The sequence below is a fragment of the Mytilus trossulus genome, chromosome 13 (assembly GCF_036588685.1).
Source record: "Mytilus trossulus isolate FHL-02 chromosome 13, PNRI_Mtr1.1.1.hap1, whole genome shotgun sequence".
NCBI lineage: Eukaryota > Metazoa > Mollusca > Bivalvia > Mytilida > Mytilidae > Mytilus > Mytilus trossulus.
In genome coordinates, this window is record NC_086385.1 from 43,324,260 (window position 1) to 43,345,693 (window position 21,434).

At 31.2% G+C, this 21,434-nt stretch overlaps 1 protein-coding gene across 1 annotated transcript in view; it reads right to left on the reverse strand.

The window, feature by feature from the left end:
* LOC134695158 (ADAM 17-like protease) overlaps window positions 1-18,674 on the reverse strand; it is a 52,895-nt gene extending 34,221 nt beyond the window's left edge. The window contains exons 1-13 of the mRNA XM_063556360.1: window positions 18,549-18,674; window positions 15,598-15,721; window positions 14,652-14,785; window positions 13,344-13,432; window positions 12,660-12,775; window positions 10,525-10,607; window positions 9,275-9,408; window positions 8,270-8,353; window positions 6,538-6,627; window positions 4,163-4,301; window positions 3,130-3,240; window positions 1,881-1,886; window positions 1,017-1,138 (exon numbers count right to left, since the gene is read on the reverse strand). Coding sequence (XP_063412430.1) covers window positions 1,017-1,138; window positions 1,881-1,886; window positions 3,130-3,240; window positions 4,163-4,301; window positions 6,538-6,627; window positions 8,270-8,353; window positions 9,275-9,408; window positions 10,525-10,607; window positions 12,660-12,775; window positions 13,344-13,432; window positions 14,652-14,785; window positions 15,598-15,721; window positions 18,549-18,609 — 1,293 coding nt within the window. The 5' untranslated portion in view covers window positions 18,610-18,674. The remainder of the gene's footprint in view (window positions 1-1,016; window positions 1,139-1,880; window positions 1,887-3,129; window positions 3,241-4,162; window positions 4,302-6,537; window positions 6,628-8,269; window positions 8,354-9,274; window positions 9,409-10,524; window positions 10,608-12,659; window positions 12,776-13,343; window positions 13,433-14,651; window positions 14,786-15,597; window positions 15,722-18,548) is intronic.
* Window positions 18,675-21,434: the final 2,760 nt, after the last annotated feature.

Genomic DNA, 21,434 nt, shown 5'->3' on the forward strand with positions numbered 1-21,434 from the left:
ATTATTTATCTCCAACTAATACACATATGTCAAAACATGACCTCCGGCATTTAAATGGATTGAAGAGTTAATCTGACAATACACGTGTTATTAAATTTACAGTCACTGACCACTGTATTGATTTATGACATGCTATTTCCATGAGTGTTTACCTGAGATTGTCTTTTATAGATTTTTTATAAATAATTAGTAATACATTGTTAATGTTTAAAAAAGTATTTAAAATGTTTACAAAACAATTAATTGTGATTTAAACTAATGAGCTTGGTGTGTATAAAGTAAGGATTATGACTTCCGTTGATGATTACCTAAAAACTACTCAATCGGCGTCTTTAATCTTGTTCTGTTTTTGTTTGGAAAGAAAAAGTGAGAAAAAACAAAAATGAAGAGAAATCTAAAAATATCTTGTATCCGAGAATAAAGCATTTTGTCAACTATAAACGACCTGAATAATGAAATTATCGATTGGAAATTACTCTCTCGGATAATAGCCAAAGGAACAAAATGTAACTGAAACAATTGATTAAGTAAAAATAAAGTTATTATAATAATGAAAGACCATGACATACAAATACATCGATCTGATACCAGCATATCGATCCCCTTCCCATATTCACCCGGATTTATTTTAGCTTTACCAAGCTAAGCAAGAGTTGTGTCCCTTGTTCTGTCAAACTTCCGGTTTTCGTTTGAGTCGAACTATGTGTATCTCGAAATATTTTTCTGGTCCGGCTGACTTCGAGATAACGAGAGTCGACTGTACTACAACAAAGAAAAAGAAGAAATCAAAATGTTGCAATTCTTCTCAATTGAGACACTATCATGTCCATCAGAAAAGAGAATGAGAGCACAATTAACAGATGTTTTGATATCATAACATAGAGTTAGGAAAGCATACCTGTTGACTTTTAACTGGTTAAACCAAAGCGTTTATAAGCCTTTTGAACCTGAGCTTTTTCTGTCATCCATGTGCATGCACATCAGAAATCTATGAGTGTTACCATAGAGATACTTACATCATTGTTAGAGTCTTCTCCTGTTACTGAGAAGGGATACATCAGATATTTCCCATCACGAAAGTATGATGATGGAGCACAGTCCCCAGATGTTGGATCATGTTCACTTCCCCAGTTATGTCCTGCAAAGAAAATGATGACAATGATAAATCAGTCAAGTTCCTGCAAATATGGTTTGAAATTTCATTTGAATATTTAATAGAATTCATGTTAGATTATTGTAATTTAAACATATTTGTTTATAGTGGATTGGGAAACAAGTTTTGCAACTTATATTTATCCTTTTTAACTTTGAGGGTGCAAGTGCTGCCTTGAAGCAGCATTAGCCTTCTCTTTTTTGAAAATCTACAAGGGTGTCTTTAACGTGCAAGAGATGCTGTTCTCTCTTAACAAGGGTCAGCCATTTATCATCATCTTCTGACAGACTATCATCGTTTCCTCAAGACAATACTCGCAAATGGTGTCAAGGGAGAGCCGAAAATAAGTCCATGAAATTTCATCTCGGATCGGAAATTGAACCAAGAACCTTTGTGTTAACAGTCCGACATACTAACCACTACACCATTGCTCTCAATTAAATTATTGTGCCTGCATTCTGACATATTAGTTCAATGAAAGAGAATGCATTTAAACATTTTCTGTCTTAAAAAAATGACTGTTTTTCATAACCGATTTTTACTTTTGAAATTCAAATGTCTGCTCCACTTCTTTGTATATTTATTATATTGCCTGTATTTTTTTTTAAATAGTTGACACAGCTGTTTATAAGAAAATTCTTTAATATTTAAAAATCTAAACAATAGATATGGAAAAAATAAATCTATATTTATATATTTCTTCTTACAATTAAACATATTTACTTACCAATTTCTGTATCCACAAAAAGTTCAGCACAGACATGAAAAAGATATTGAAAAATTGATTGTAAGAAAGATTCTTCTATAACATACAGTTTTGACTTTCTCAAATTATATATAAAAATAAGAGGTCAATTGACTGTTTTAGAATATAAAGCATAATGGGTAATTTCATTGTCCATACCCTTAAACGAAAATAACATCACATCATTGGATAAATTTCCATTGTTTATGACATTTTTAACAAATCAAGACCTTTTAGTGTACTCTTTTGAAAATATTACCCAGGATGTATTAGATTCTGAAACAGTGAATAACAGAGATTAATGACCATTGTTTAACAGGATGTTGTTTTAAGTGTGTTTTATCTATGTAATAACAACAAGAGAGCACATCTGATATGTTTTGCCCGCTTCATGATTGAATGATTTTGAATGCCTTTAAGATGAAGGTTTTATTTTTTTCAAGTAAATACAGGAGCCTTGGTGGCCGAATGGACTAAGTAGTTACTACTGTTATCAATAGCCAGTCAACACTGAGGTTGTGATTTTGAACCCCGCTTGTGCAGGTGCACTCAACTCCAATCTTTATTGACTAGGATTGTCAGTTTTCATATCCGTCGGTCGGTCAGTGATTTTCTCCAGACACTACAGCTTCCTCCACCAATAAAAATTGGCCGCCACCAAATAGCCTAAATGCGGTGTTTAAAAGTGGCCAGTATTATGTCCTTTACATAATCTTAACAAATATAAGGCATTGGGCCATAATAAATAATAAGTTTGTTTGCCCAAACTCTACCTACCCAGAAAAAAAGCTGCCTACTCAAATTCTTTTATTGTCCTGATTTGAAGAATAATTTTTTTAATCAAATAGACATGAAGACTAATAAACATCTGAAACTTCAATTCCTTTTTTGAAAAAAAAGAAAAGAAAATGCCTACTTACCTACCCACTGTCTCAACCTTTGGGTAGGATTAGGGCAAATCAAAATATTTTTAAGTGTGGCCTTAAGATCAAAGGGAAAATGTTCAACTGGCAGATAAAAGTATCGGTAAAGTTTATGCTGTATGAATGTGTCTATTATTAAAGTTACACAACGATCAAAGTGAACTAATCAATATTGAACAAATATAAAAATGTGAATCCACATCAATTTGAGTCTCTTGTCAAGTTATCTGCTGTAAAGTTCTCATTGGTAATTGTGACGGTATTTTTATAAATGTTTTCCAATGTATGAACCTGTTTTTTAAACTTACCGTGAGCTGTAACCAGTTGTGACTGTTTAGCCAATACTGTGCCCCCACCAGTGTACTTTGTGGTTGTTAGACCTGTATTGTAATAGATAGGCCTTCCATTCTTTGTTGAAGCTGAAATAAAAATTCATTTTATGCAAAAGTTAAACTCTGAAATGTAAACAAGAAATTGTTTTCTACTAGTACTGTTACCATGCACATTCAATGTTAGATACATGTATGAAAGATCAAAAACTTGTGTTAAATAAAATTGAGAACAGAAATGGGGAATGAATCAAAGTAACAACAACCCGACCAAAGAAAGGAAAACATCCTCAAGCCACCAATTGGTCTTCAGTACAGCGAGAAAATCATGCAACTGAATACTTTCTACAGCTGGCCCCTAAACAAAAAGGTGTACTAGTTCAGTGATAATGGATGTCATACTCAACACCGAAATATATGAAAGAAACTAAAATTAAAAATCAATGCTATAACAATCTAACTGTGAGCTATTTCTCAATTAAATATATTTTATGAAGCTCTCCTTTCCTTTTATAAACAAAGTCATATTGTTATATCAAAAGAACATGTGGTGTATTTGACTTCAGTCACGCACCAAAATGCAATCAATTACATTTTAGTGAAACACATTCATTTTTAAGATGTTTCTACCACTGGCCTTCTTTAATTTCTGTATCATTCATCATTTTTAACTTCAAAATAGAGATGTTACTATAAAAATCATAAAGATGTTATAGATTAGTGTTCCACTTTCAAATGCACCCTCAGCCATGGAGAGGGCATAAAAAGTCTCTTTTGGCTTTCTACCAGATTGATAGAATTAAAACGTTAATTAACTGCACTTTACATAGAAATATCAAAGAATGGACATATAACACACATGTAAGTATCAAATAAATAATTTAACACAATTTTTCACTACAATTGTTATCCATTCGTTTGATGTATTTAATTTAGCCATTTGATTAGGGACTTGATGTTTTGATTTTTTTTGAGAGTTTAGTATTTTAATGATTTTACTTGTTATACATACCTGTAGAACAGATTCCACCCAGTTTAGATACACTGGAGCTAGCTATGTAAGCTAGACCTAAGACATTATTAGAAAAACTTTGATGGGTGAAGAGATGAGCTAAGCAGTAATCATTCCACTTGTCACCTTGGCTAAATTCCTAAAAAAATAAACAATGGGTGAAGAGATGAGCTAAGCAGTAATCATTCCACTTGTCACCTTGGCTAAATTCCTAAAAAAATAAACAATGGGTGAAGAGATGAGCTAAGCAGTAATCATTCCACTTGTCACCTTGGCTAAATTCCTAAAAAAATAAACAATGGGTGAAGAGATGAGCTAAGCAGTAATCATTCCACTTGTCACCTTGGCTAAATTCCTAAAAAATAAACAATGGGTGAAGAGATGAGCTAAGCAGTAATCATTCCACTTGTCACCTTGGCTAAATTCCTAAAAAATAAACAATGGGTGAAGAGATGAGCTAAGCAGTAATCATTCCACTTGTCACCTTGGCTAAATTCCTAAAAAATAAACAATGGGTGAAGAGATGAGCTAAGCAGTAATCATTCCACTTGTCACCTTGGCTAAATTCCTAAAAAATAAACAATGGGTGAAGAGATGAGCTAAGCAGTAATCATTCCACTTGTCACCTTGGCTAAATTCCTAAAAAATAAACAATGGGTGAAGAGATGAGCTAAGCAGTAATCATTCCACTTGTCACCTTGGCTAAATTCCTAAAAAATAAACAATGGGTGAAGAGATGAGCTAAGCAGTAATCATTCCACTTGTCACCTTGGCTAAATTCCTAAAAAATAAACAATGGGTGAAGAGATGAGCTAAGCAGTAATCATTCCACTTGTCACCTTGGCTAAATTCCTAAAAAATAAACAATGGGTGAAGAGATGAGCTAAGCAGTAATCATTCCACTTGTCACCTTGGCTAAATTCCTAAAAAATAAAATGTGCAATTCTTGTTGATGAATCAATCCCTAATAATTTTTGTTAATTCATTCTTTATCAATCATGGCTAAGTATGATTGCACTTAAATTTGCAAATTTATTACATCTGAATTTATTTTATGTAGTTTTTGTTGTTCTAATGTCAGTTTTACATTAGATGACCGTGAGGGCATTCTAGTGTTTTGCTGTTGCCTAGATTTCCATTATGTATCTTTCATGTTGGGATTGTAACCGATCTATAAATATGTTGAATACGTGGACATTATTTGAGTGCAAAATAGTATTCTTTATCGCTTGTTATAAATTAATTTCTTCAATGGATACTCCTAAAAATATTTTTTTTAGAACATAAATTAATAATATGAATATTTTTTGTCATTGTATGTAACATGTAACTGTTATATACAAATATTAATATAATATAGTATTACTGATTGGTATCACTACAATAAAAAATTTATTACGATGAGGTTGAATTCCCTGTCATTTATTCATCATCCAGAAATGAATTCCATTCTCAATTTTATTATTGTCTCAGAATTTTTTTTTAATCTATACATTAACCTCACTTTTAGTTATAGAGATGTGAAACATAAAGAATCTGTTTCGGCAAATGATGCTTTAAAGTTTGATAAAGTATATAAAAATATAGGAAAAGGCTATAACCCAAGCACTGGTATTTTCACAGCACCTATTAAGGGAACATACCAATTTGCATCAGTTGTTATGAGTGACGATGGGCAATACTTGATTGCAAGCTTATGGCACAATGCCACCAGAGTATCAAGTGTGCATATTAAAACTCAAGCTTATCAAACAGGGGCAATGAGTACAGTTTTGGATTTACATAACGGTGATCAAATTGCAAAGTAAAGTCCTATGGCAGTTACACCGTCTACAGTGACAATTTGAATTACTGCTCATTTTCAGGGTTTGTTATTTCTCATTAAATAAAATAAAAATTAAATTGATTTTTGACTATCTTTAAAGAACAAGCATACATGTACTTATTATTTTTGGTTGAAGTATACCCTAACGTGTACAATAATCTAAGATATTCTACATTTTACTAACAATTTATTCATGATTTTTTTATATTTAGTCCATCATCGCTCTGCTCTCTCATGTTGTAGCACTCAGGAGATAACACAGTTCTGATGGCAGCAATTGGTGATTTGATGGTCACAAAATAAATTTACTTGTGATTTTTTAGTGGAGCCACGAACCGGATATTTTTATTACCACTTGATGATGTTACAATTCTTATGACACTGACAAAAAACAACGTCAAATCATATATTTAACATCTGTAATATGTCGTCTGCGCTTGCAAATGCTTTTCATAGCATCAATTGTGAATTGATACCATTAAAATTTGTGACATTATCCAATCAAAATGAATATTACAAACAATGTTACACTATAAAACAAAATACTTACAGTCAATAAATCATAAGGGTTAGTCCATGTCTGTGCCATGTTGTAGTGTTTATTGGTTGTCGTAGGCGTAGGTGCTACATGTAATTTCAACTGTTATAAAATATATAATAATTATATAAGGTGCTATTATTCTAGCATACAACGATATGAATCCTTTAAAAACCAAATAAAAAAGTATGTACATTTATATATCAGCAAGAGTGCACACACTGAAATGTCTCGCCTTCTTTACTAATCATTGATATCATGTTGATAGTCCTAAGTATAAAGCTTTATTACAACCGTCACATAAACGTTACATTAACCAAGATGACTAAACAAAGACCAATGAACCATGAAAATGGGGTCAAGGTCAGATGAACCATGCCAGGCTGACATGTACAGCTAACAATGCTTCCATAAAACAAATATAGTTGACCTAATACTTATAGTTTAATAAAAATAGACCAAAACACAAAAACTTAACACTGAGCAATGAACTGTGAAAATGAGGTCAAGGTCAAATAAAACCTGCGCGACTAATATATAGATCTTAAAATATTTCCATACACTTAATATAGTTGACCTATGGCGTTTTGTATTTGATAAAAAGACCAAAACTGAAAAAATTAACTTCGACCACTGAACCATGAAAATGAGGTCAAGGTCAGATGACAAATGCCAGTTGGACATGTACACCTTCCAGTCCTTCCATACATGGAATATACTAGCCCTATTGCTTATAGTATCTGAGATATGGACTTGACCACCAAAACTTAACCTTGTTCACTGAGCCATGAAATGAGGTCAAGGTCAAGTGAAAACTGTCTGACAGGCATGAGGACCTTGCAAGGTACGCACATACCAAATATAATTATCCTATTACTTATAATAAGAGAGAATTCAACATTACAAAAAATCTGAACTTTTTTTCAAGTGGTCACTGAACCATGAAAATGAGGTCAAGGACATTTGACATGTGACTGACGGAAACTTCGTAACATGAGGCATCTATATACAAAGTATGAAGCATCCAGGTCTTTCACCTTCTAAAATATAAAGCTTTTAAGAAGTGAGCTAAAACCGCCGCCGCCGGATCACTATCCGTATGTCGAGCTTTCTGCAACAAAAGTTGCAGGCTCGACAAAAAGAGAGGATATCTAAGGGCTATAACTCTCCAAATCATAACATTCTTTAATATTGGTAACTATATATTAATGCATTGATTTGTCAAATGAATAATTTTTAATACATAATTTGCATATTGAAAAAATATGATTAGTAAAGCAAAAGACTTTTTAATTGTTTACATCTTATGATAATCAAGTGCAGTTATATTTGTTTTTCCTGGGGGTGTTACATACAGGTATACATGAACTGCAGCTTGCTGAAACCTTAGTTTGTTATTGTTTCATAGTCATGTTATCTGGACATTTTCCACAACCCTTTACAGAGCCCTTAAGCTTCAAGATTCAAGTTTTTGGTTTCTATTTTCTAAGTTTTCTTTTCTAATGTCTTGTTCTCCTGATTTTGGTTTTTGTGTTTTCCCTTAAACTTTGAATGCCATACACTTGACCAACCAAGAGGATTATTTTAAGTTGTTATAACTTGTATTCAGTCCTATTGTTAATTTAGACAATAAATATGTTTAAACTAAACTCTAGACAACTTTTTATTTCTGTTAATTAGTTTTATAATCACAATGCAATATTTATTGTTTGTTAATTCTACACTTGTTTAAGGGATTACTAACCATAGCTAGTTCTACTCCGTATCCTACTCCTTGTCCAAAGTTAGTTGGTTTGTAGATCAGATTGATTTTCTGTATAATGCCAACCTGAAAGAAATAGTCAAAACACAAAGTGAGAAACAATCATTTCTTAGCATTTCAATTGAAAAAATGATTGTCAATTTCATAAAGGTTTTTGATATCTATGCAAATTTGATTTTCCCTAAATAATGTTTTGCTTTTTGTAGATCAAAACATTAAAAAATGATATTAGTATTCTATTCCCAAGAAGAAAACAAGCAGATATTTAGAAGACTACATATGTCCTCATGATTAAAATGGAGTTTCAAAATACACAAAATAAAATTATTAAATCTTGTATCAATTTTGCATCATATTCAGTAAGCATTTTGTGTTTACGTTATTTTTTTTTTATGTTTTTAATACTTTCGATTGTTTTATCCAATATGAAAATGACAAAAAAAATTTCATGAGTTCAAATTTCTTTTATTGAGTTTTTGGTTGGATTTGTGTTACTCAGCCTTAGTTTTCAATGTTTGTGTCTTGGGAACTCTTGTTTGTCTTCTCGTTTTTTGCCAATGGCATTTGCCAATTTGTTTCCTTCTAAGGAGTATGAATGTCCCTTTGGATTATTTTGTCTCTCTCTTGAACTTTCTAAATTCAAAACACTATGAGTAATTTCATTTCTTAAGTCAAATTCAAAATAGCATTACTTCATTGGTTGATTTGACAATTTCTAAGATTTTTTTAACCAATCACAAAAATTTTATATGCATGTTTGAACATATTACCCAGAATGCATTAGATTCTGAAAAGGTGAATTATAACACATAATTGTGTATGCACTGTACATGTGATGATGCTTATTCTTTTTTAATAGTTTAAATTGTAAAAATATTTTAATTAGCTCTCGCCATTATGTAGCCTTTTTGCACTGAGGCGGCAGTATAGAGCATGAGGCACCAATCAAATAATCATTCTTTTTAATAATTCTACATTAAAACTTACTATATAATTAGCAGCATCATAAATATCGTTGCCAGCAATAGTTTGATAGAACTTGTAATCAGCTACAGCTATCAATCTACACATCTTCTTTCCTGTTGCTCTTTTTCTTCTGCTGTGTGGCATATCATGTTCATCTAAAAGTATAGTTATTAATTTACCAAGACATCTAAAAGTATAGTTATTAATTTACTAATACATCTAAAAGTATAGTTATTAATTTACAAATACATCTAAAAGACAGTATAGTTATTTTTTACCAATACATCTAAAAGTATAGTTATTAATTTACCAATACATCTAAAAGTATAGTTATTAATTTACCAATACATCTAAAAGTATAGTTATAAATTTACCAATACATCTAAAAGTATAGTAATTAATTTACAAATACATCTAAAAGTATAGTTATTAATTTACCAATACATCTAAAAGTATAGTTATTAATTTACCAATACATCTAAAAGTATAGTTATTAATTTACAAATACATCTATAAGTATAGTTATTAATTTACCAATACATCTATAAGTATAGTTATTAATTTACCAATACATCTAAAAGTATAGTTATTAATTTACAAATACATCTAAAAGACAGTATAGTTATTTTTACCAATACATCTAAAAGTATAGTAAATAATTTACCAATATATCTATAAGTATAGTTATTAATTTACTAATACATCTAAAAGTATAGTTATTAATTTACCAATACATCTAAAAGTATAGTTATTAATTTACCAATACATCTAAAAGTATAGTTATTAATTTACAAATACATCTAAAAGACAGTATAGTTATTTTTTACCAATACATCTAAAAGTATAGTAAATAATTTACCAATACATCTATAAGTATAGTTATTAATTTACTAATACATCTAAAAGTATAGTTATTAATTTACAAATACATCTAAAAGACAGTATAGTTATTTTTTACCAATACATCTAAAAGTATAGTAAATAATTTACCAATACATCTAAAAGACAGTATAGTTATTAATTTACCAATACATCTAAAAGACAGTATAGTTATTAATTTACCAATACATCTAAAAGTATAGTTATTTGTTACCAATACATCTAAAAGACAGTATAGTTATTTTTTACCAATACATCTAAAAGTATAGTTATGAATTTACTGAGAATCATTCAATATATAATAGAAATATCTTAAACTTGAATCTTTAAGTATAAAATGACATTTCAACTTCATAAAAAATTCCATGGTCAACCTAGTAACAAAAATATACCTTCATCATGATCATGTGCATGTGTGACTCCTGCTGTCTCTCCATCATCGCCATCTATATGAGCAGCACCACAAAAATTTGGACTGAAATTAATTGAAAATAAACATCATCAAAGTACATAAAATCCTAGAAGTAAATACACCTTATATATATTTAAGTCACTGTGTCGTGTAATTTAGAATGTTGTTACTATTTTTTTTTATATATCTGTTACTGTGTTTATAAGTACGTCTGAGTCAGTGACAACTCTACAACAGATGTATCCATCGGATCACCAGCAACGATGGTGATACATGGCTGTGTACATTATGTATATACAACTCGTCTAAACATCAACCCAACAATGTTAGATCTGTAAATTTGCTTTCGCAAATTTTTGTTTGTTTATAAACAGTGATCTAGACAAGCATGCATTTGATTGTGCCTGTCCTAATTCATGAACATGTGGTTTAGTGGTTGTCATTTGTTGATCGGGTTCATAAGTGTTTCTTGATTTTTACATAGATTAGACAATTGGTTTTCCTGTTTGAATGGTTTTACACTAGCAATTTTTGGTGCCCTTTATAGCTTGCTGTTCAATGTGGGTCAAGACTAAGTGTTGAAAGCCGTATTTTGACCTTCTTTAATGGTTTATTTTTTACTAATTATGATTTGGATGCAGAGTTATCTCATTGGCAATTATTAGCACTCATACCACATCTTCTTATATCTATTTACCCATGGCTTTTAATGCTGATACATATGTTTCACTATAAACTAGACACAAACAGTGAGTTGTCCGAGGACTACATAATTCTGAAAAGGCTTTTTGATTTTTAATACAACACGGATACTTTATGTAAGCAGTGCTGTTAACCAGAAAATGCACCAGGTGGGGTACGTATACAGTACTTATTAAAAAATTTGTAAGGGTTCCGCGGAACCCAGTGTCTCGCCTACTTTTGCTGTAAATCACAGGCTCAACAAAAATTAGTAAAAAAATCAATAAAAATATTCCTCTTGATACTATCTTTTGATTGTAAGAAGCTTCTGTCCAAGTTTGGTAAAAATCTAGGATAGTTAATGAATCTAATAAATGTTTTGAAAACTTTAACTGCAGACTGTATGAAGTATTAACTGGAAGAAAATCTAAGTCCATTTAAAAGTAAAATACAGAAAAAATGGAGTTATCTTTTTACAAAATTTACTTCTGGATACTATCTAATGATCATAAATAAGCTTCTGTCCAAGTTTGGTACAAACCAAGGATAGTTCAAGAAAGTTATTAAAATTCTAAAAACTTTAACCACAGAGTGAATGTAATGTTTCCCCACAGAAAAACTAAGTTCATTTAAAAGTGAATAAAGAAAAAATGGATTTTTTGTTTTACAAAATTTACTTCTGGATGCTATCTTATGATCATAAACAAGCTCCTGTCCAAGTTTTGTACAAACCAAGGATAGTTTAAGAAAGTTATTAAAATTCTAAAAACGTTAACCACAGAGTGAATGTAATGTTTCCCCGCAGAAAAAAACTAAGTTCATTTATAAGTAAAATACGGAAAAAATGGAATTTTATTTTTACAAAATTTACTTTGGATACTATCTTATGATCATAAACAAGCTTCTGTCCAAGTTTGGTACAAACCAAGGATAGTTTAAGAAAGTTATAAAAATTCTAAAAACTTTAACCACAGAGTGAATGAAATGTTTCCCCGCAGAAAAAACTAAGTTCATTTATAAGTAAAATACGGAAAAAATGGAATTTTATTTTTACAAAATTTACTTCTGGATACTATCTTATGATCATAAACAAGCTTCTGTCCAAGTTTGGTAGACATCCAGTATAGTTTAGGAAAGTTATTAAAATTTCAAAAACTTAAACCACAGAGTGAATATTTGTGGACGCCGCTGCCGCCGACACCGACGACGGAAAGTAGGATCGCTAGGCTCGCTTTTTCAACTAAAGTCGAAGGCTCGACAAAAAGGCTGGTATTTCCATAAAAAAAAGATAATGATATATCTATTACCAGCCAATTGAATACAGGAAATATGATTGGTCGTGGTCATAAATCACATGTAAATGTATCTATATTTTTCACAGGGCAATTCCGAAAATGCAAAAATGACATACATTTTGTTGGCTTTAACTCTTACCCATTTCCCCCTTTCTGTGCCTCTTCCATTTCTTTAGGCCATTTTGCATCGCTTCCTTTGTAAACCATCATTGTTCTACTGGCTCTGACAAGGCTGTCTATGTGCCTCCATGCTGGCTGTAACAAACAGAGATTGTCTTTAATGTGGATTCTTATTAATGCAAGACTAATTTTCCTACTTTAGTTGACCTGTTTACCTATTTTGATTTGAGTATCATCGATGAGTTTTTTGTAGATGAAAGGTGTGTCTGGCCAACAAATATTTAATCCTGATATTAATGATTTAATTTAACAGATTTTACATTAAATGCTCTTTTTTATGTGCATGTGGCTAACTAATTGAATAAATCTTTAATTAGCATAAGTTCACAGGACTCAGTCAAGTAAACTTTTACCCTACAGAATGTTGCATAACTAGAAAGAAATCTTATCAAAGAATTTACTCCTCTAAGGTCATGAAGGTGGTATCTTGACACTTTTAAAAACTTAAGACTTTTACTCATTGTTGAAGGCCTTAGGTTGGCTTATAGAGCTACATGTATAGTTGCTGGTTTCTGTGTCATTTAATCTCTTGTAAAGAGTTGTCTCATTGGCAATTATACCCTCTCTTACTATTTTTATCATATACCAATGGTGGTCTTCAAGATAAGGAAGAAGGAGATAGAAGACTACAATATATACATACCTCAATAATGAAACTCTCGCCAGGGATAGATATTGTGGCAGATATAACCCCATCATGAAGAAAGGCATTCACCTCAGATTTGTCCTCTCCTGATAATAAAAAAAAAAAGTTATGGTTAAGTAATTTTTCTCTTTATAATAATTATTAACGTCTTCTTAGAGATGTCATTAAGAATTGAACAATGGACAGTCTGCTGGCTGAATGCTTCTTACTTCCTGATTGGAAGATATTGCTGAGACGCGAATAATTATAGTTCGTTGATTGGTTGGGACAATCCAAACCTAGTAAATGTCATCACTCCCAATTTGTCCTCTCTATTTAAGCAACTAGATTTTGCCTGGTCATTAATAATGCATATTGGTACACAGGTAACTTTGATCTTTAAATAGCCGAATATCAATCGAGTATCCTCGAGTTGTGTAAACACACATAACATTAAACAATATAACGTGTGACCTCAAGTGTGTGGTAAAATTTGTTAATTGATATGCAAGGCTATTATTCTGAATGAATTATAAATCTACAAAGCCAGAACAATTTCCATTTTCATCAGCTAAGAGACGACTAGCTTTTTTTCTGAAAAGCTATTACTTGTTATACTTGAAGTCTTTAAATATTACATGAGAGATGTTTCATTCAAATGTACATGAGACATTGAGGAAATGCACTTTGAAATCTTAACTATGGGTGGGTTGCAAGAACAGTGAAATTTCATAATGTAGTTGAAATACAAAATTTTTGATGGTGATTTTTAAATAGAATAACCCTATGTGGAAAAATGTTTGATTGATGCTTTAGAAATCCTCTCCTTTTGAACTCATGCTTTTAAACTAAACAATGTTAAATTCACAGCATACATGTACATGAAGGGTTAGAAATATGAAATTGCTCAGTTGATCATGTCAGCAAACGTTATAACTAGATGATTGATTTCTATTTTCAAGTAGCCATGTTGATGACTATCTTTGCTACTAACCATACTTTGGAGATTAGACAATTCATCAATATATATCAGTTGTTGTACATTGAAGGTACTAAGAGTAAAATAACAAAAACACCTAACTACAAAATTCAAAATAGAAAGTCCAAAAAAACAAAAGATTAGGTATCTGATGTAGATTTTAATTTCTTTTAACCCGTGTCCCTTTTCAGTTAATTCTGGGCCTTGGAATTAACTAGAAGCTTTTGATTGCAATTTTTTTAATTTCAATATACATGTTAACTTTCTGAAAGCAATTGACATTTTAAATAGAGATAAATGTAACAAGTTTAAAAATTTGTTTCTTGTTTGTAAAATACCAGTCTTACCATCTAAAGTTCCATAATAAAAGCTGTTAGTATCTAGATGTTCATCTGAAAAGGTTCCATCGCTGTTAACTAAGTGCACTTTGAAATCTTGCGTAAATAATCCCTTTGCTACTTCCAAATTCAAAGAAAAATTTCTGAAAAATATTTAACAAACATTATTTATATAAATTATATTGTTATAATAAAATACATGAACCACTGTAATACAATGAATATCTTACTTTTTTCTGTTTCCTAAATGTAAATGTAAATTTAATGAAACAAGAATGTGTCCACAGTACACGGATGTCCCACTCCCACTATCATTTTCTATGTTTACTGGACCGTGAAATTGGAATAAATTCTCTAATTTGGCATTAAAATTAGAATGATCTTATCAAAGGAAACATGCATACTAAGTTTCAAGTTGATTGGACTTCAACTTCATCAAAAACTACCTTGACCAAAAACTTTAATATGAAGTGTAACAGACGGATGCACAGACCAGAAAACATAATGCCCCTCTACTATCGTAGATGGGGCATAAAAATAATTTCTTTCAAGTTCATGAAGTTGTTAATGAGCCACCCATGCTACCTCATGTAATAGTCAAAGTTGGAACTAAACCTGTAAAAGTACACAGATAGATTGAATGCATGAACTATTTATCATACTAGAAATTGTTTTGCAAATATTCTAACATTGGTGTTTAAAGTTTCTCTATCTTATGAATTGCTTGAACATTTTGTCACTGTTTTTTTTTTTTTATCTTTTATCATGTTAATAGTTTTCTGTATGGTGAGGATACTTTTAGTCATAGTGATTTTAAAGAAAACTGGTTTCAATAATGAAATGTCATTATGATGCATAAATTGAAAACTGGTTTACAATAATCAATCATGATTTTAAAGAAAATCCGACCATATAATTAAAACTGAAAGTAATCACTATATATACATGTACATACCTTCCTAAAGCTGAAAATTTGACATGCGTATTATGGGGTGAATCACCAATGCTTCTCTTAGCAACACTTTCAATATCAACTGATTCAAGGGTCTCATAATAGCCTAACTTTTCATCAATAGATCCTGCAATGTAAAATTTATTAAGTAAATTTTTTAGTGTGCATCTAACTTCCAATGTTTATCACATATTTTTAACTAATAAATACAAATCTAAAAATATTTTTGCAGACTTCGACAAAATCCACATATTTTCATGTATATTTGATGTTTCATTCACAATCAGATGACATTTTACTATAAAGGGATGCAGTATGGAGGCTAATTTGACTGCCTGTCCCTGTGTGTGGCGTCACAACAATAGTTGATAGGAACAGAAGATACAAAAACATATATATTCAGCACAATCTGAAATGTTAATCAGTTCAAATGACAAAACAATTTGTTTTTATCCTGTTTTCTGTTTTTAATGATGTGAACTAGCCAGAATATTCAAATTCTAGTCAAATCTGAAATCGGCACCCAGTATAGTCATATGATCAGCACCTAGTCAAATTGGCAACTGGTTAATTCGGCACCTGATGTAGTAATTTCGGAACCCATGTTAAATATGTCTAAAATATATTTTATATCAATTAATATATTTTTTTTTGCAGTATTCTAAGCAAAACAATTAAAATAAAGAAGGGGTTGTCTCAAAATTATTGACTAATTTATATTTTCGAGGGGGAGGAGGGTATGTATTTTTTTCGTTCAAATTAATGTGAGTCACTGAGTGTACATGTATCAAAGTTGTAAGATATTTTTTATGCATGTTTCAACCAGTTGAGCATTCTGCATGATTTTGTTGGTTTTATGCTGTTTAAACTTACCTGCAAAACGACCTTAGAATTGCGTATAATTTTGCGATAATAAGGGATACTAATGAAAAGGACTCATAGTTTTCCCTCTTACTGCTTCTAACTTTCTCATGATTAATCAACATCTTGCATAATGGCCGCTTTGTTTTTATTTAGTTTTTCAGTGAAGAAAAAAAAACATCAATAACTACTTGTAAAGATTTACAGCTCTTTTAATAATGCTAGCAAGAAATTGGTTTGGTTGACTTTTTATCAACAAAGACATGAAAGATTTGAATAGGCAATAATAGGTACTAGTGCAGGGTTTCCGCTGGCGGTCGCCATTTTCGCAATTTGCGAAAAAATAATAATTGTGGCGATTAAAATTCGTCATTGGCGAAAGAATTTGGCGAAAGAAATATACATGACGATTTATTTTCAGCCATCTAATTTATTTACTTTTTTCGGGTTTCTCTGAATTTACCATGTTTACCGATCAGACAATACTCGGAATTCACCTTGAACTAGTTAAGATTTTGACAGAAAATCAATAATCAGCTGATTGCATTTATAGCTATCGACATCAAAGGACTAATTAATAAAGGTGTTGATTGTATGATATGACAAAATGATATGGTTAAATGACTTCTTTCGCATTTCATAAAAGGGATTTATTTACCGCTTTGCGACGCACGTGTTTGAAGCAAAGTTTACGCTTCCTCTCCTTCTTTTGAAAAGAAAATTGTTGTTATGACGAAAAATGTTCAAAAGCTAGAAAGGTCGCTGATTTAAAACTTTATCATTTAACTTTCATATCTAGATCAATGAGTGGGTACTTCAAAGTCGTTTCAGTAACACACGTGTTTCAAGCATATAGTTTTACTTATATATGTATTTACGATGGTCTAGAAAAGAAAACTGTAATTATGAAGAAATATATTCAAGTGGTTGTCATGAGAGTAACCCTTCAATGTAATGACTACACCTTACACGAGGGATCAATTCCAAGTGATAAGATTCTTCGTTTTGTTGTAAAAATCACTTCTTGTTTAGCGGAAAAGGGGGGGGATAAAATTTTATTAGAAAAATATATTTGGCGAAAAAATAATAAAGTGGCTAAAGAGGTGGCGAAAAAAATAATTGACCCAGGGGAAACCCTGTACTAGTGAATTCTTAAAATTAATAAATTGAAAACAACAGTCCGAGTCATACAATGTTGAGAAAACCCTAAAAATAATTAGAAATAGAAAGATCATTTATACATTTTTTGAATAGTTTATATATATATTTATATCAAATATAATTGGATGCTGAATTGACAGGGGCGGATCCAGCCATTTTAAAAAGGGGGGTTCCAAACCCAGAGTAAAGGGGGTTCCAACTATATGCTCCCATTCTGTTCAAATGCATTGATCGTCCAAAAAAAGGGGGTTCCAACCCCCGGAACCCCCCTGGATCCGCCACTGATTGACCTTAAATAGGTGCGATTTAACTAAATGCCGATTTGACTTTTTCTATGGGTGCCGAATTAAACGGGTGCCAATAAGTTTTTTGACATGTACTTTGTTTACATTGCATCATTGCATATGTCAGACGTCATTACTTAAATAACGTCACAACTAAAATTCCTAACAACAGAACCAAAATCGGAAACGTTACGGTATTTCTGTTTCTTTTTTTTTACAAAAATTTAAGTTACAAAAAAATAATTCATAGACTTTGTCCCCATTTACAGGTAATGCCTGCCTCATATTAACTTGAATATTATATTCAAGTCTATAACGATAAAAGACAAAATAAAAGTCAAGCATACCGATCAGAGCGGACGTGAACATTTTTGCAGAGACAATTTGATCATGTCATGATGCTGAATAAATAAATATTTAGGGTCGGCAATGTATACAAACAGAGAAAACATAAACTTTAATAAGCTTGTAACCGACTTGTTTATCAATAATATGGTCAGTATTTGAAACAAGACTAACGTAAAGCAAATACGACACTCGACAGACATGAACACACGATTTTGTTTGTTTGTTTGGAAATGAACGGATACTCTTAATTCTTATTTCAGTACGGATCATGTAAAAAAATAATCTTAACATCGCATTTACCATGATTTGCGTAAACAATGTGGACAAAAACACAAAGATGCACTAGTTTAAAGATGAACATCTTTTCAATCTAAAAATGTTTTCATTGGTAACCCCGCTCACATCAAAACTTCCGGTTCCTTTAAGGGAGGTAATTTTAAAATACTACAAATTTGGCGGGAGATTCAGAAATGATTGCTTCACGCCGCATCGACGCAATATTACTGTTATGCGACAAGAACGTTTGAAAGGGTTAATTTTGGCCTGATCTTCTAGTTGTATCTAAAAATATTTTGGTCATACTTTTTAAACTCGAACTGGGACTATTATGATATTTACTTCATAACTGAATTGAAGAGTCGAATCAATTAATATTAGTTTATGCAGGGACTATATACTGCTGGTTTAAACATTTTAACTGAGTTGGCAACTATTTTAAAGACGCCCAACTGTGAATTTAGTCATACTAACACACTCGTCACGGAATATGAAAAAAAACATGTAAAAGAAAGGGGGAAATTGACAGCCGGATCAGGACTTCTCAGTTTTGAATTTTTGGACAATATAGTCAACCGGTGACAACTCTTACCGAAAAATAAGCCCTGGAAGTGCCAACTAGGAATGCCCAGTCCATATTGTGTAATTCTTGCAATGTTCTCGCAAACATATAGAATAGTCATTGTTTTCTGGAATCTTGCGACAAACAAATAGAATGGTCAACGGTTTTCTGCAATCTTGGGGCAAACCTAACTTTCTGGCAATCTTACGGCAAACATTAATGTTTCTGCCAACTTGCCGCAAACATCTGCAAACACTATTTTCTGTGTTCCTGCAAACTTTTTGTTTGGTGCAAGTGTGCGACAAACAATTCAGTTCCATAAGGAAATACAAGTATTATATAAAACTCAAATATAAAATTTGATACCAAGATCAGAAAATATATTAATTATACAGCCCACGCCCACGGTTGACTTTTGATTGGACTTCATATTGAAAACATCGAAGCACATTGCTAATGTCCGTTTATATAGATTTATATCCCGAGTTGAATCTATAAAATGTCTGGCATAGTCGTGTAACAAAAATGGTATGACCAATAAAGATTGATGAACAACAAAAGACATGTAGAATCATTTTCTTTTAAAATTTTAGGGCAACGAATATTTAAGTCAGTTGTAAGCTTAGGTCACAGAAAGAATACTTTGGTATTGTTTCGACATCGTATATATTTACTGTTTTAAATGTGGTATCTTAAGAGTTATGGTGTTTCGATATATTAATTGAGACAGAGTTCTACCCAATTTATGTTAATTGTTATTTAGACATTTTAAATAGAAACGGCTGTTAGTACGGGGCGCTAAATGGGACTCTTGTGGTTTTGTACAAAATTCAATTCTGTCATAACAAAATCATTTTTGTCTTACAAAACTATGTGCTACAGACTTGTTTTGTGAGAACTTCAATTTTGTGATGACAAAATTCATTTGTGTAGACAAAATTCATTTTTGTCATGACAAAATTCATTTTTGTAGACAAAATTCATATTTGTCATGACAAAAGTCAATTTTGTCTTAAAGGTATGCAAATATAAACATATTTGCATACAAAATTGACTTTTGTTACCTGATATGGAAATTAAATCACAAAAGTCAATTGTGTACGGTAAGATTCAATTTTGTGAGACAAAATTGACTTTTGTGAAACAAAATTAACTTTTGTGAGACAAAATTGACTTTTGTGAGACAAAATTGACTTTTGTGAGACAAAATTGACTTTTGTGAGACAAAATTCAATTTTGACATTTTTGTTGAGACAAAATTCAATTTTGTCATTTTTGTTGAGACAAAAGTCAATTTTGTTAATTTTGTTGAGACAAAAGTCAATTTTGTCAATTTTGTTAAGACAAAAGTCAATTTTGTCAATTTTGTTGAGACAAAAGTCAATTTTGTGACGACAAAATTCATTTTTGTGATGACAAAATTGACTTTCGTGAGACAAAATTGACTTTCGTGAGACAAAAATCAATTTTGTTGAGACAAAATTCAATTTTGTTAATTTTGTTGAGACAAAATTCAATTTTGTTAATTTTGTTTAGACAAAATTCAATTTTGTCAATTTTGTTGAGACAAAATTCAATTTTGTCAATTTTGTTGAGACAAAAGTCAATTTTGTCAATTTTGTTGAGACAAAAGTCAATTTTGTGTAACAAAAGTCAATTTTGTGTAACAAAAGTCAATTTTGTGTAACAAAAGTAATTTTTGTGTAACAAAAGTCAATTTTGTGTAACAAAAGTCGATTTTGTATGCAAATTAGTTCACAGAAACCGAACTAAACTAATTTAAATACAAAATTGACTTTTGTCGCTCAATTTTCAAATTAGGTAACAAAAGTCAAGTCTGTGTAACAAAAATGAATTTTGTCATGACAAAAGTGACTTTTGTCCGCTGATAGATAATTTTGTATGACAAAATTTCAAATTTGTAGTATGATACAAATTTTGTTAAACTGAACTCATTTTTGTTGAACAAAAGTCACTTTTGTCCGTACAAAATTGAATTTTGAGTACAAAATCACAAGAGTCCCATTCGGCGCCCCGTAGTTAGCAACTTGTTGGTTATTGAATTTCGATTAACATAAGGACTAACCAATAACTATAGTTATAACCGACATCGAACTTTTGATACATAAAATCAAGGATTTGTATAGTGAGACTATACAAATCCTTGATAAAATTGAGAATGGAAATGGGGAATGTGTCAAAGAGACAACAACCCGACCAAATAAAAAAACAACAGGAGAAGGTCACCAACAGGTCTTCAATGTAGCGAGAAATTCCCGCACCCGGAGGCGTCCTTCAGCTGGCCCCTAAACAAATATATACTAGTTCAGTGATAATGAACGCCATAC